General features: G+C 36.1%; 1 protein-coding gene across 1 annotated transcript; it reads right to left on the bottom strand.

The window, feature by feature from the left end:
• Nucleotides 1–6,151: 6,151 nt before the first annotated feature.
• Nucleotides 6,152–12,815, bottom strand: LOC131154818 (patatin-like protein 2). The gene is made up of 7 exons (XM_058107585.1): nucleotides 12,532–12,815; nucleotides 9,214–9,563; nucleotides 8,683–8,911; nucleotides 8,009–8,158; nucleotides 7,611–7,892; nucleotides 6,760–6,935; nucleotides 6,152–6,448 (listed from the first exon to the last, which is right to left on the bottom strand). Exons 1-7 carry the CDS (start codon nucleotides 12,718–12,720, stop codon nucleotides 6,382–6,384), a joined length of 1,443 nt encoding a protein of 480 aa, XP_057963568.1. The 5' UTR covers nucleotides 12,721–12,815; the 3' UTR covers nucleotides 6,152–6,381.
• Between the last annotated feature and the right edge of the window lie 229 nt (nucleotides 12,816–13,044).

The following is a 13,044-nucleotide window of genomic DNA, read 5'->3' as shown; positions in this document are numbered from 1 at the left end:
GAACACAACTTCAGCTTCTCTGTAGTCACCACCTTAGTTAACATATCTACTGGATTTCTGCTACCTTGGATTTTTTCAAGTATCAACACACTGTCCTCTATCAAAGATTTGACAAAGTTCTAACTCAATCCAATATGCTTAGTTCTGGAATGAAATGCTGAGTTCTTCACCAGATGTATCGCACTCTGACTGTCACTATACAAAACATTCCTTTGCTGCTTTAATCCAAGCTCCGTTAACAAACCCTGAAGCCAAATCATTTCTTTACTGGCTTCTCTCACTGCTACATATTCAGCTTATGTAGTGGATGAAACAACAATCTTTTTTATCTGTGACATCCAACTAACAGCTGTTGAGCCAACATTGAATATGTACCCGGTGGTGCTTCTGCGATGATCAATCTCACCTGCAAAATCAGCATCTATGAATCCTTAGATTTTCAGATCACTTTTTCCGAAACATAGGCACTTATCAATAGTGCCATGAAGATATCTCAAAATCCACTTTACTGCTTCCCAGCGTGTCTTCCCTGGATTTGACATATACCTGCTGACAACTCCCACTGCTTGGCCAATATATGGTCTGGTACCAACCATAGCATACATTAGACTTCCAACGGCTGAGGCATATGGAACCTTAGTCATGAAGTTTTTCTCTTCATCTGTCTGGGGAGATTGATTCTTTGAGAGACAGAAATGACTTGCCAATGGTGTATTTACAACCTTGGCGCTGCTTATGTTGAACCTCTATAAAACACGGCTGATGTACTCTGACTGAGATAATTGCAACGTGCCTTGTTGCTTATCTCTAGATATCCGCATCCCAAGAATCTTTTTTGCAGGACCCAAGTCTTTCATATCAAATTCCTTTGACAGTTGATTCTTCAATTTCCTGATCTCTTCTATATCAGATCCTGCAACTAGCATATCCTCGACATATAACAGTAGAATAATATAACTAACTCGATACCTTTTGAAGTAGTAGCAGTGGTCAACATTACATTTCTAAAAATTGTTCCTCTGCATACAGCTGTCGAATATCTTGTACCACTGTCTAGGAGCTTGTTTGAGACCATACAAACTCTTTTTCAAATTGCATACAAGATTCTCTTTACCTTTTTCTTAGAAACCTTATAGCTGTTGCATATAGATTTCCTCATCAAGATCACCGTGAAGAAGTGTCGTCTTCACGTCTAACTGGTCAAGATGTAAACCCTCTAAGGCAAGAATACTCAGAACTGATCTGATGGTTGTTAGCTTCACAACTGGTGCAAAAATGTTGATGTAGTCAATTCCTTCCTTCTGCTTGAAGCCTTTAACTACCAACCAAGCCTTGTACCTCCTGGAGTCGTCATGCTCCTTTTTGATTCTATAAACCCATTTGTTGTGAAGAGCCTTCTTACCATTGGGCAACTTAGCTAGTTCCCCTGTTTTTTTGGAGTTAAGAGACTTCATCTTGTCTTTCATTACAAGATCCCACTTGCTCGCATCTCCAACCTGACATGCTTCAACATGGCATTCAGGTTCTCCTCTATCTGTAAGAAGTAAATGGTTCACATACCTTTTATTTGGTATGTGCTGCTAAGAAGATCTCCTAATCTCCAGTGCTGGAGTAGGAGGTGCTGGTGCAACAATCTGGTCCACAAGTTCCTTTGCCTGAGGAATCTCGGTAGTCTGCTAAGGATTCTCTGTGTTCTGCTGACGTGTTCTTACACCTTCTAAAACATCATCCACATCTACAAAGGTTGTTTCAGACTCTATAGACCCGGTTGTGTGTCTATCCTTGTACATCATATTTTCATTAAAAATCACATCTCTGCTTCTGATTACCTTTTTGTTTTCATCATCCCAAATGCTATATCAAAATTCATCTCCACCATAACCGATGAAAGTGCATTTCCAAGATTTCAGATCTAGCTTATTCCTGACATGATCATATACATATACGACATAACCAAAAACTTTCAAATGTGAAAGTTTTACCTCTTTGTTACTCCAAACTTCTTTAGGTAAACTGTAGTCCAATGGTACTAAAGGATTTCTATTGATCAAATAAGCCCCTGTGTTGACTACTTCTACCTAAAACATCTTTGGCAGGTCTGACTGCATACGTATGCTTTTGGCTTTCTCTGTCAACATTCTGTTCATCCACTCTGCTACGCCATTGTGTTGAGGCGTACTTAACATAGTTCTTTCTATTCTGATACCATGCTCATAGCATAATTTCTTGAACTCAATGTCAACATACTCTCCACCATTATCCGTTCTCAGTTTTTTGATTTTCAAACCAGTTTCGTTTTCTATCATATCTTTCCAAATTCTAAAAGCATAAAAAACATCATATTTATACTTTAGGAAGTAAACCCGTACCTTCCGTGAATGATCATCGATGAACGTGACCAAGTAATGCTTTCCTCCTATAGACGAAATGGTTGTTGGTCCCCACACATTTGAATGGACTAGCTCAAGTCTTTCTTTCTTCGGGGTACTGATATTTGTATGGAAACTGACTCTCTTATGTTTCCCAAATATGCAATCCTCACATGTGTCAATCTGCACCGACTGTAAATCACTCAACTTACCCTTTGAGTGCATTACCTTGTGTCCCTTCTCAGTCAGGTGTCTGAGTCATTGATGTCATAAGTTGCTATCATCATTTCCTGTAGCAATTGTAATAGACATACATGTATCAAGAGTTACATAAAGAGTACCACTTTTCTTGAGAAATTGTCAATGCACCCTTCGAAATCTTCCATTCATCACCTATGAAAGATGTGTTATAGCCTTCATCTGCCAATTGACCAAGTGAGATCAAATTCTTCCTCAGGTCTGGAATATATCTAACATCTCTCAGTTTCCATACTGAACCATTCATTTTGTTCTTTATTGTTCCCTAACCGGCAATGTCGCACGATTGATCATTGCCCTGATAAACTTTGTCGAAAATACCTGATGTATATCCCTCCAGGCAATCTCTGCTGTAAGTGGCATGGAATGAAGCTCCGGAGTCTAACACCCAAGACTTCTGCTTGCTCTCCAAAGAGTAGATCAACATCTCATCATTTTTGGAAGCAATATTTGCTTCTGTCTTTACCCTCGTCTCGTATTCTTTCTTCTGACTTCTGCACTAGTTCTTTTAATGACCAATCTTTCCAAAGTTTCAGCACTCAATAACTTTTGTACTCTGGGAACCTGTGTCCTGTGTACCTATGGGATTTCTAGATTTAGACCGTGTAGGCCTAGATATGCCTTGGTTGTTTGATCGTCCATACCTGTTTTCCTCTGCCTCGACTCTCTATGTTCAAAGCTGAACTCGAAGTGGAGTCATGGTTCGACTGCATTCTTATTTCCTCCATCAAAATCATGCTGACGACTTCATTGTATACAAGCTTCCTGCGGAGCTACTGATGGCGGTAACGACACCATTCCAACTTTTAGGCAACTGACTGAGAATCAGTAGGAACTGAATCTCATTATCAAACGTTATCCCGACTGAGGCGAGTTGATCAGACAACTTATTGAAGTTATTCAAATGCCTACAGAAACTCTCACCTGCAGACATGTTCATCGTAAATAATCTTTTCATGAGATGTACCTTGTTTGCTGCTCGTGCATATTAGAGAGCGCATCCATCAGAGACTTAGTGGATGTTATATGCTTGATATTAAACGCCACAAATTTCGACAACATTATTCTAATGGCTCTGAGGGCTTTTCGATCAAGAAACTCCCACTCGTCCTCGTTCATGGATGCTGGCTTACCCTTCAATGGTAAGTGCAATTCCTTCCCAAACAAATAATCTTCTATCTGCATCTTCCAAAAATCAAAATTATTTCCATTGAACATTTCGATTTTTGAGTTTTTTTTATTTGACATCTTGATTTTTTGATCTAGAAATGGAATTAGCTCAAATTGATAGCGCGGTTAGATCTGGAACGATCAAAAACCCTAGAAATGATTCAAGTCGCTCGACAAACAGACCCAAAACGACTCCGAAAAGCTTAGTCAAAGTTTTGGTCAAACGGACCCACATTGACAACTGACATGGCAGTGTGTGCCCCACTTGCTGACGTGGTAGTGGGGTCCACCTGCTAACGTGGCACTCTACTGCTAACATGGCACTCTGATGCTGATGTGGCAAACTAACGTGGTGGCTGACGTGGCGCGCTGATGTGGCACTAAGGTGGAGGTTAGATCCGGGTTAGGAACTGGATCTCGGGTTATCCCGGCTCTAAGTGACTTGCCGGGTTTGGTCGGGTAGTGAACCGGGTCAGGTTGAGGTGGATTGGGCAAGGAAGACGTGTGCAACGCGTGCAACACGTAAGGGATTGGTCGCCAGCGCGTGTCCGGCGCGTGGCGAATCGTTTTGCTCCGGTATAGCGCGTGCAGCTTCTTCTGAACTCCTTTCGAGCTCTAGCTGGAAACCTCCTCTTTGTCTCAGCGACCTGAATGCAATGCTGGCCTCAAAAACACAATTTTGATCAACTAGACAGAGCTCTGATTTTGGGATCACTTCCGATCTTGCTTTTCTACTCCAACAGGATTCTAATACCACTTGTTAGGAACCTGTGAGCATCTAGATCAAAGTCACACCAAAGATTTAATGTGGTTCGGTCAATAACGACCAAAGTCCATGGAGCACATACCAAATATTCACTATCGCCGAAAAATATTTCAATTCTCTCTCTCTCTCTCTCTCTCTCTCTCTCTCTCTCTCTCTCTCTCTCTCCCTTCCTCCCTTCTTCCTCTCTACTCTCTCTGAGCATCTCACACTTCTGCACACACAATTACATCTTCCACAGCCCTTTATTTATAGGGCTTGGAATTTAAATCATAATTAAATAAAATCAATTATAAATGGAAGTTATAACGGAGAGATTAATAAAGAGATAAATTCCACCGCGTTTTTGACTCAGCTCCTAGCTTGCAACACATCTCCAGCTGTCTCCTGGCTCCAGCTCTGACAATACTCTCTCTGAATCTCCTCTCTTCGAATGTTCCCCCTTGATCTACTATGAATGCTCTCTCTCTCTCTCTCTCTCTCTCTCTCTCTCTCTCTCTCCCCCCCCCCCCTCCCTTTTCCTAAATCAGCCACCAAGTGTCTATGAGGTTGGGGGAATATGCTATGGTTTGAAGGGAAGGTGAGGTCTATTTTGACGTGGGTTAGTTTAGTTCTAAGATGGATTTATTTGGGTTATGTGGTGTATTTTGCTTTTTTTTTTTTTTCACATTTTGCAAATTAACGTAGAGGGATAGTTCATTGGAAAAAGAAATTGTGATTTTTAGTGGAGTGGGTGTACATGACGTGCGAGTCGTGAAAAATTTTAAAATTTGAGATTTCTAAAATAAAAATTTTAGATTTTTCTTTATAATTCCCCACACAAAATAGGGTGCTACAATGACTTTACATATGACTTTCACATGGGGTTGTTTGGATAATAAGTCAAGAGCTAGCATCTTTCTCCTTGTACGATATTTCATACAAATAAACTTTCTCCATAGAAAGTCAAGGCCTCCATGTCTGTCTTTCTCGTAATGCCTTTCCCATTTTATTGTTAATGCTGTATTTGGAGCTCATAAAAAATTATGGCCAAAAAGGGAAGGAAAATATTATGGAATTTTCATTTTCTTATTTTGTTACAAGGAAAATGAGACAAAAATGTTCTAAATCTTTGAACAAAAATTTGATCTCACACATCATTAATATTTAATTTTTTTCCTAATTTTTAGTCATATTAAAATAAATTTTCATTTTTGATAGTATTTAATAGAAAAAGAAACTATAATAGAAAATGATTTTCCTCCTTAATTTTTTTTTATTTTTTATCCTTTTCTTATACAAAATCCTTGATCCAAACGTGCCTTCCATAGAAAGTCATATTGTAATGCTTTAATCCTCTACAACTACATGGATTGACATGATGGGGATCTAGCATGAGGAAGTATTGGAGAGCACACTTTTAGTTTGTGTGAGTCTTCTGCTTGTAGAGAGATAGCTTAGCTTTCCTAGAGACCAGTCGATTCTCCAACTTCTCAAAATCTGGAATGCAGGGCTTCTTCTTCTTTTTTTTTTTTTTTCTTTTGACTGATTTCATGTCAAACTCTGGTTTTATGAGGAAATTTAAATTTTTCCCTAATATGCACGAATTTAATTTGGTTAAAAATAAATACGTAAATGTGATGAAGGACTAGGCCTTCCTTTGTTGATGATACATACATAAAGTTTGGACATAGTATTATTACAAAGAAATGGAATCATCTGTGTGCAGACAGATTATTTATTTATATATGTTGTATTTGCATGCATGGCATAATTATTCATTCATAGAGAAGAAGACGAAGAAGACAAATTGGGCCCTCTCACTTGTAGTGTCTTTCTTCTTTAATTTTTACGAACAGATCCGTTCATATTTCTTCGTTTTCTTTCCCTCCACAACGTTTCAGCAAATCTACAAACCATCTTTTTGTATTAGTTCAAAGACACATATGGAGAGATGTATGCATGCATGTGCGTGTATATATGTGTATCACCTCTTAAATATATGTGTATTTTGTGTGTGTGTGTAGGGTTTTTTTTTTTAATCAAAGACTTCAGTTACTATCGCGCCACTTTGGACACTATGATGCGCTACCAAATCTTGAAAGTGAAAGTCACCTGCTTATTTACTTATGGATGCGTGTGTGTGTGTGTGTGTGTGTGTGTATTAGTGTATGTATTTAATTAGTTAATAAAATAAAAATATATGAGCAAGTTTCTTACTCTTGCATTGCTTGTCTGTAAGTAGGACGATCAGCACTCTTGTCAAATTCAAGAGTGTCGGGATCTATTACTGATATAGGCTTCGTCATTAGGTCTATTGCTGTTTTGCCTAGTTTGTAGAGGTTATCAAGTGAAGCCACATCCATGTCAATTAGCTCTTCATTCAATTCATATTCCTGCTTTAATTTCAATACCAATTATATTATATTAGTAGCACATATGCAACCACTGTCAATTATTATTATTATTATTATTATTATTATTATTATTATTATTATTATCTGAAAATCCGGGGACTCTAGCTATCATCGCGCCACTTTGGATACTATGGTGTAACATCAAATCCAAAGAGTAAAAGTTGTCCGCCCATTGACACACCTCTCTTAATTCATCGGGATAAACTCTCAAGGGAAAATCGAACCTATCACCTTAGAGTCACTAAAGTCACAATTCGCCCTTATCACTTTAATTACTATTGCATGTTCTTTTGGTAATAAGGGAGGGTTTGACTATAAATTGTTTGGCTGCTTTCAAAACATTTATGAATATGAAAAATATTGTTTTTCACGGGATTAAGGGAGGCTTCATGAGAAAAATTATGATTTGTGCTCCCTCTTCTCTCTTGATATCACTTTGGCGATGGACCGATGGCATGACCAACCATGCCATATGTCTCCAGCTCGTGATGACATAGGCCACGTGGCAAGGCTCCAATGAGTGCAAGTGTATGGAACTCACATACTTGCATCTATTGACGTCTTGACACATGGGTTTGTGTCATTACGGGTTCACACCCAGCATTTTCCATAGCATGACTCATCCAATATATATTCTAAATATACTTAAGCCACCTGGATGCGCAAATAGTTGTTGAGGCCACGAAAGATACGTGCCAAGTATATATCCACCATGAAGCCCATGGAATCAAAGAGTATGTCGATGATGGGCGGTGTGGCACCTCTCCCTGCGCCTGGCATTAACCAATTCAGAAAGCCACCATCGTAGGCAGGTTTTACTATTCTGGCTTGTGCTTCTTTTGGCGGTTGTCCCGTTCCTAAAGATAAAAGGAGACAGTTGCTGAAGGTCGCCACCTGCCCTCCCCTTTTCACTACTTCCCCAATTGCAATCAAGGCCTGTACAGATTATACGTTAGCTAACCTAGAACTGTAAATTTTTTACATTTACGTCCCCAGTTAAAAGGCAATGTTCATGCGTGCATCCATGCAGGAGGAAAAGAAATTTTACGTACGGGATTGTTGGCGGCCGCCACCCCACCATCTGAGAATTCATAGGTCTCGTTATCAATTTTGATAGAATGTGCAGGAAAATAAATAGGGGCTGCGGTGGAGCTTAGAACTACATCCGCAAGAGGCATGTTCTTTTGTCGTTTCATTATTACCTGCACCAGTAAGGTTAGACATGCAGTCGCTACAAGATTAGCAATCATATATCAGTCTGACTTCTATTTTTGATCTCTTGCAAAGTTACAATCGAATTTTTCTTTTGTTTCTTTCTAATTTTGTTTGATTTTCTTTGTTCTTTTATAGCCTTCGTATACTTAAATAATATTTTTACTTAAAAAAAAATATCATATATTATTATTGTATGAGGAGGTCGAGTATTATCTCTCCTTGGTTTATATCTTGCTCTCCCTATTTTTACGGTATGTTTAGGAGCAACCTTGAATTTGATTTTGTGTGGATTTGGACAAAATTTAACATACATATTATATTAAATTTTGTCTAAATCCATCTAAATTCAAATATAAGGTCCAAAATCCACATTTCAAACACAACATTAATAAATTAATAATTTCATTTGTCAAAGACACATAGGCACACACATATTCAAATATACATCATATCATATGAAAATTAAAGAATCGTGCATTAGAACGGTACGATAAAATTAACGAAGAATTACCAGTTCAGTGGAGAAGATGTGAGGTACAAGCTTATTCAAGCTATAAGAGGGAATAATGAGAGGCTTTACAGTCTGGTCTAGGGAAATATCTTTAGCTCTTTCATGCACGACTTCCTTAAGCTGCTTAGGATCATAAATGGGCTTACTCAGCTTATCCCCAGCATATGATACCGCTCTTTTACACAATTCTTTGAATCCCTTCCAGCTGAATGAGAGTTCTGTCTTTCTACTGTTCTCGTTCAAGACAAAAATGGCGAGGAAGAAAAAATTAAAACATAGTTTTACTAATTGGATGATGTGCGTGTGCTTTAATAAAAATAATGCACATGCACATACAAGCATACACGATTCTCGCTTCAGATCGAGGTCGCGAGTTCATTTCTCGCAACCCCCCCCCCCCCACTATTGTTTCTCTTTTTACCTCTTAAATAAAAATCTTCAGCAATATAATATACGCATATAATTCGGATTTTATCAAAACTCTATGTGATAAATTGAATTGATGTGTTTCTTAATTGTCCATTTTTGGACCTTTTAACTCCTCGTTCGGCAATTTTAGAGTCCTCGCTGAAGATGCGTTGGCTATCTTTCAAATAGCAATCTATGATCTCGAGTGCAGTGAATCGGGGACGAGGAGGGCTGCTGTCGTCGGGAATTGTGAGCATGGACGCCACGATAGACCCTGTGCTTGTTCCTGCCACTACGTCAAAATAGTCTGCAATTCTTGCCTTTTGGCGACGACTCGCATCCTCAATAGATTTAGTAGAACGTCCTGATTTGCCCTCTATGTTTGGTCCTCCTACCTTCAACTCAAAGTATTCCTCTACCATCGACTCCCTAGGCATGTTATTGGCTGCTGGCCCGTTGTTCTTCTCAAGATACTGACACACCAAAAATTGAGAAAACGATTACTCATTTTCATTAATTTTAGAGTGAACAAATGACTAATTTATTAGTTGTTTTAGGTACTAAGGAATTAATTTTATATTTTATAGGGTCGAAGTCTATGTTAAAAGCTTAATAAATTGTGGGGACTAGTGCTTGCATGAACTCATGAGAATCAAATGACTCGCTAATTAAGAAACATTTACTAATCAAGAGTTTTACTTCCATTCTAACCCAAATTCTATGAGAATTTATGAAGCGATCCATGGGAAGTATTACCTTCTGATTCATGAAATTTGGGTTAACAAGAGTTTTCTTTCCTTATTTGATGTTTATGTAAGAATAGAATCGCATTAGAGTTAGAATGTTAGTTCTCTCGTTTAACCAAATGGTGATCTAACTTCTTATAGGTTGGTACCAGAACACCATTCATGGCTCTGTTTTTGAAAGATAATTATAAAGTTCACTAAATAATAAATTATAGAAAAGAAAATAAAAATAAAAAACACACAGCCTCTTAATAAAGACATTAACAACAAGATTCATTGTGATAATAATATTTGTCCCATTGTTACAATTAGTAATATTTTTCGGCAAAAATATTACTTTTCCTTTTAAAAAATAAAAAATGTGTGGCAAAAAAATAATAGTAATTTTTACAATGACAACAACATCATCAGAAACAATAAATGTTGTTATCTTCATCATCATCGAGGAAGGTAAAAAAATTAAAAAACCAAGTTAAAAAATCATATCTTTTGTTGTTGTTGTCATATTTTAAAATGTATGAAATATTAAGTTAAAAAATCATTGAATTTCTTTTTAGGGTAAAATCCACTAAATCACTCACTTTTCAAAATATGACACTTTATGCCCTGAGTTTTCAAAAACTGCCGTTACTTGGTTTTACTGATAAAACCTCCCCCCTAATATTTGATTTTATTGACAAAATAAACCTTCTGTTAGTTGGTCATTAGTCAACCACTAACTTTGTTGAAAAAAAATAAATTTTATTTTTATTTTATTTTATTTTGGATTAACAACAGTATCCCAGACTTTTTTTTTTTTTGCCCAGACTAATTTGTTGCATACGCCGATCGTGCCCACAGCTAACACGTAGGAGGTAAATCGCAGATATGCAGCCCGCGTGGTAGGAATCAAACCCGGACCACTAGGGTTACCAGCATGTTCTAAGGCTTGCCTTTACCACCTGACCATATGCCCGGAGGCAAAATAAATAAATAAATTTTATCCATAATAAAATGGTAAGTTTATACTTTCGCTCAATTTTGATAAGAAAAATTAATAAAATGACATTAATTTAATAAATTATATTGAAAAAATTTGTTAGATAATTATAGTATATTTTGAAAATTAAGAATCAAATACCCAACAACTGAGCTGAGTCAATCAATTGACATAGGCATGAAAATATAATTAAATTATCATTCTAAAAAATTTAAAATTATGAAAATTAAATAAATAATATTAATAATTTAGGAAAAAAAATACTTACATAATAATGTTGCGACAAAGTGTTTGCTATTTAATTTTTAACAAGTAAAATATAGTTTAAAAAATCAACTCGAATCGAGTGGTTGGTCGAATTGTAGTTTGCTTTCTAGATCTGATTCAATGTCATATTTAATAAAATAGAAACTTGAATAAAATTAGGAAACTTTATGCATTGTCTCAAACAATGGTCAAACAATTAATATAAATTTGAATTTTTTTTATTCACATAGTATTCATATTTTACACACAAAAGAACTAACATCTAATTTTATAAATTTAATTTATAAAGAATGAATTTTATAATTTTAGTTTATCTTTTTTTTTTTTTTCACACTATGTTTGATAAGTTACTTGAATTTAAAAATATTGAGTTATGTGTTTTTTATATGATGTGTTTTGCCGTTATTTTTATGAAAATTATATCTAATAAAAATTTTGTAGTACTAAAATTACTAAGTATTTATTATGATTTAATAGTAATTTTTATTTTTCACATATTTTTTAAAAAAATTGAAATAATAATAGTTTTTTTGTTATATTTATGTCAGCTGATTAATTAAAAGTGATTGGAAATTAGTTAATTTGATAATCAATTAGTTCTTTGAGCTGCTTATTTAACTTTCAAGATATTATGATCATCGTTTTAATTTAATAGACTAAACATGTGTTATTTCAAAGTATCATTTTATTATGATTGAAAATTATACTTCACTTATGCACTTAATTGTTGACTAATAGTCAACTGATAGAAGGTTCATTTTGTCAATAAAACTAAACTTAAGGGGGTTTTTGGTAGTTTTATGAAAACACATAAGTGTAGTATCATTTTTAGAAAACTCGGCGAATAATGGTAGACTTTTTTAAAAAAAAAAAAATAAGGATGAATTGAAAATGGTTTTCTATTCTACTGAATGTAAATGATGAAAATTTGATTGCAATAGTCACTCTATATTAGTAGCATTCTAGTAATGATTATACTAGGCATATAAATTTTTAGAGTTAAAGAGGGATTATGTGGGTTGGCTCAAGTGGTAAGCGCGACTTGTAACTTTGGTAATCCCAAGATAACAGATTCGATTCTCCCTTGAGAATTTAACCTGATGAATTGCCAAGGATGAATCAATGGACAGGTGCTTTCATTCCCCTCCCTCCAGAGTTTGGTGTTGCACAATAGTGTCCAAAGTGACGCGATGGTGGTCGGAGTTCACGGGATCATACCAAAACCCAGCCACTCTACCACACTTGACTTTTAAATTTACTTTTTTTTTTTACTCATTGTTGTGACAACTAAAAAATTGTACTATAGGAAGTATATAGCAAATTAAGGGAACAAATAAGCATTAATTAATTTATCTAATTAATAAATATTAACAAAAAATAATAAATTAATTATAGATTAAGAGATTGACAAAAGAAGTAATTAACATGCAAGCAGACACATATACAAACCTGGAGCTCTTCCTCAAGAAATGCAAGAATAATTGCTGGGATGATACCTCTTACACCACCACCGTCTATGCTAAGTATGCACACCAACTTATTAGCAGAAGGATTAACATTAACTTCACTGTGATCTTGACTAATCATGGACTGAGCAGTACGTTCCTTTCCTATTGGTGAGGTTTGTACGGGTGGCATCTTAATTAACAAGTGTTAATTAAGAACTAACCCCAAAATTAAGAAGAGATTAGTTAACTAATTAACTATGTGAACTTGGATTTGGATGGATGATTGTCCCATAATGTTGCATTTGATGTCTATTTATAGGGAAGTGGAAAGTGGGGGAATATTTGTTAATTACAAGTAAGGGATCAGGCCAGTGGGATTGGACAGGAAAAGGGCCAAATAAGAAAAACCAAACAAACGAACAAAGCTTTTTCTTTACTTCGGTGGCAACGAATCATGTGCTTAAACGTTATGCACGAGATGGGTGACCATGGATGACCATGCATGCATGGCGTG

The sequence above is a fragment of the Malania oleifera genome, chromosome 5 (genome assembly GCF_029873635.1).
Source record: "Malania oleifera isolate guangnan ecotype guangnan chromosome 5, ASM2987363v1, whole genome shotgun sequence".
NCBI classification, from domain to species: domain Eukaryota; kingdom Viridiplantae; phylum Streptophyta; class Magnoliopsida; order Santalales; family Ximeniaceae; genus Malania; species Malania oleifera.
Note: the sequence above shows the minus strand (reverse complement) of the source record. Positions and strands in the feature narration are given on the sequence as shown.

Excerpts from the sequence above, each read along its gene's own strand:
- LOC131154818 (XM_058107585.1), bottom strand. The coding sequence starts at position 12,720 with ATGCCACCCGTACAAACCTCACCAATAGGAAAGGAACGTACTGCTCAG. Across the intron at positions 8,912-9,213 it reads GCCGAACGAGGAGTTAAAAG|TAGAAAGACAGAACTCTCAT; the intron begins GTCCAAAAATGG and ends GAACGAGAACAG. Across the intron at positions 8,159-8,682 it reads ACATCTTCTCCACTGAACTG|GTAATAATGAAACGACAAAA; the intron begins GTAATTCTTCGT and ends TTACTGGTGCAG.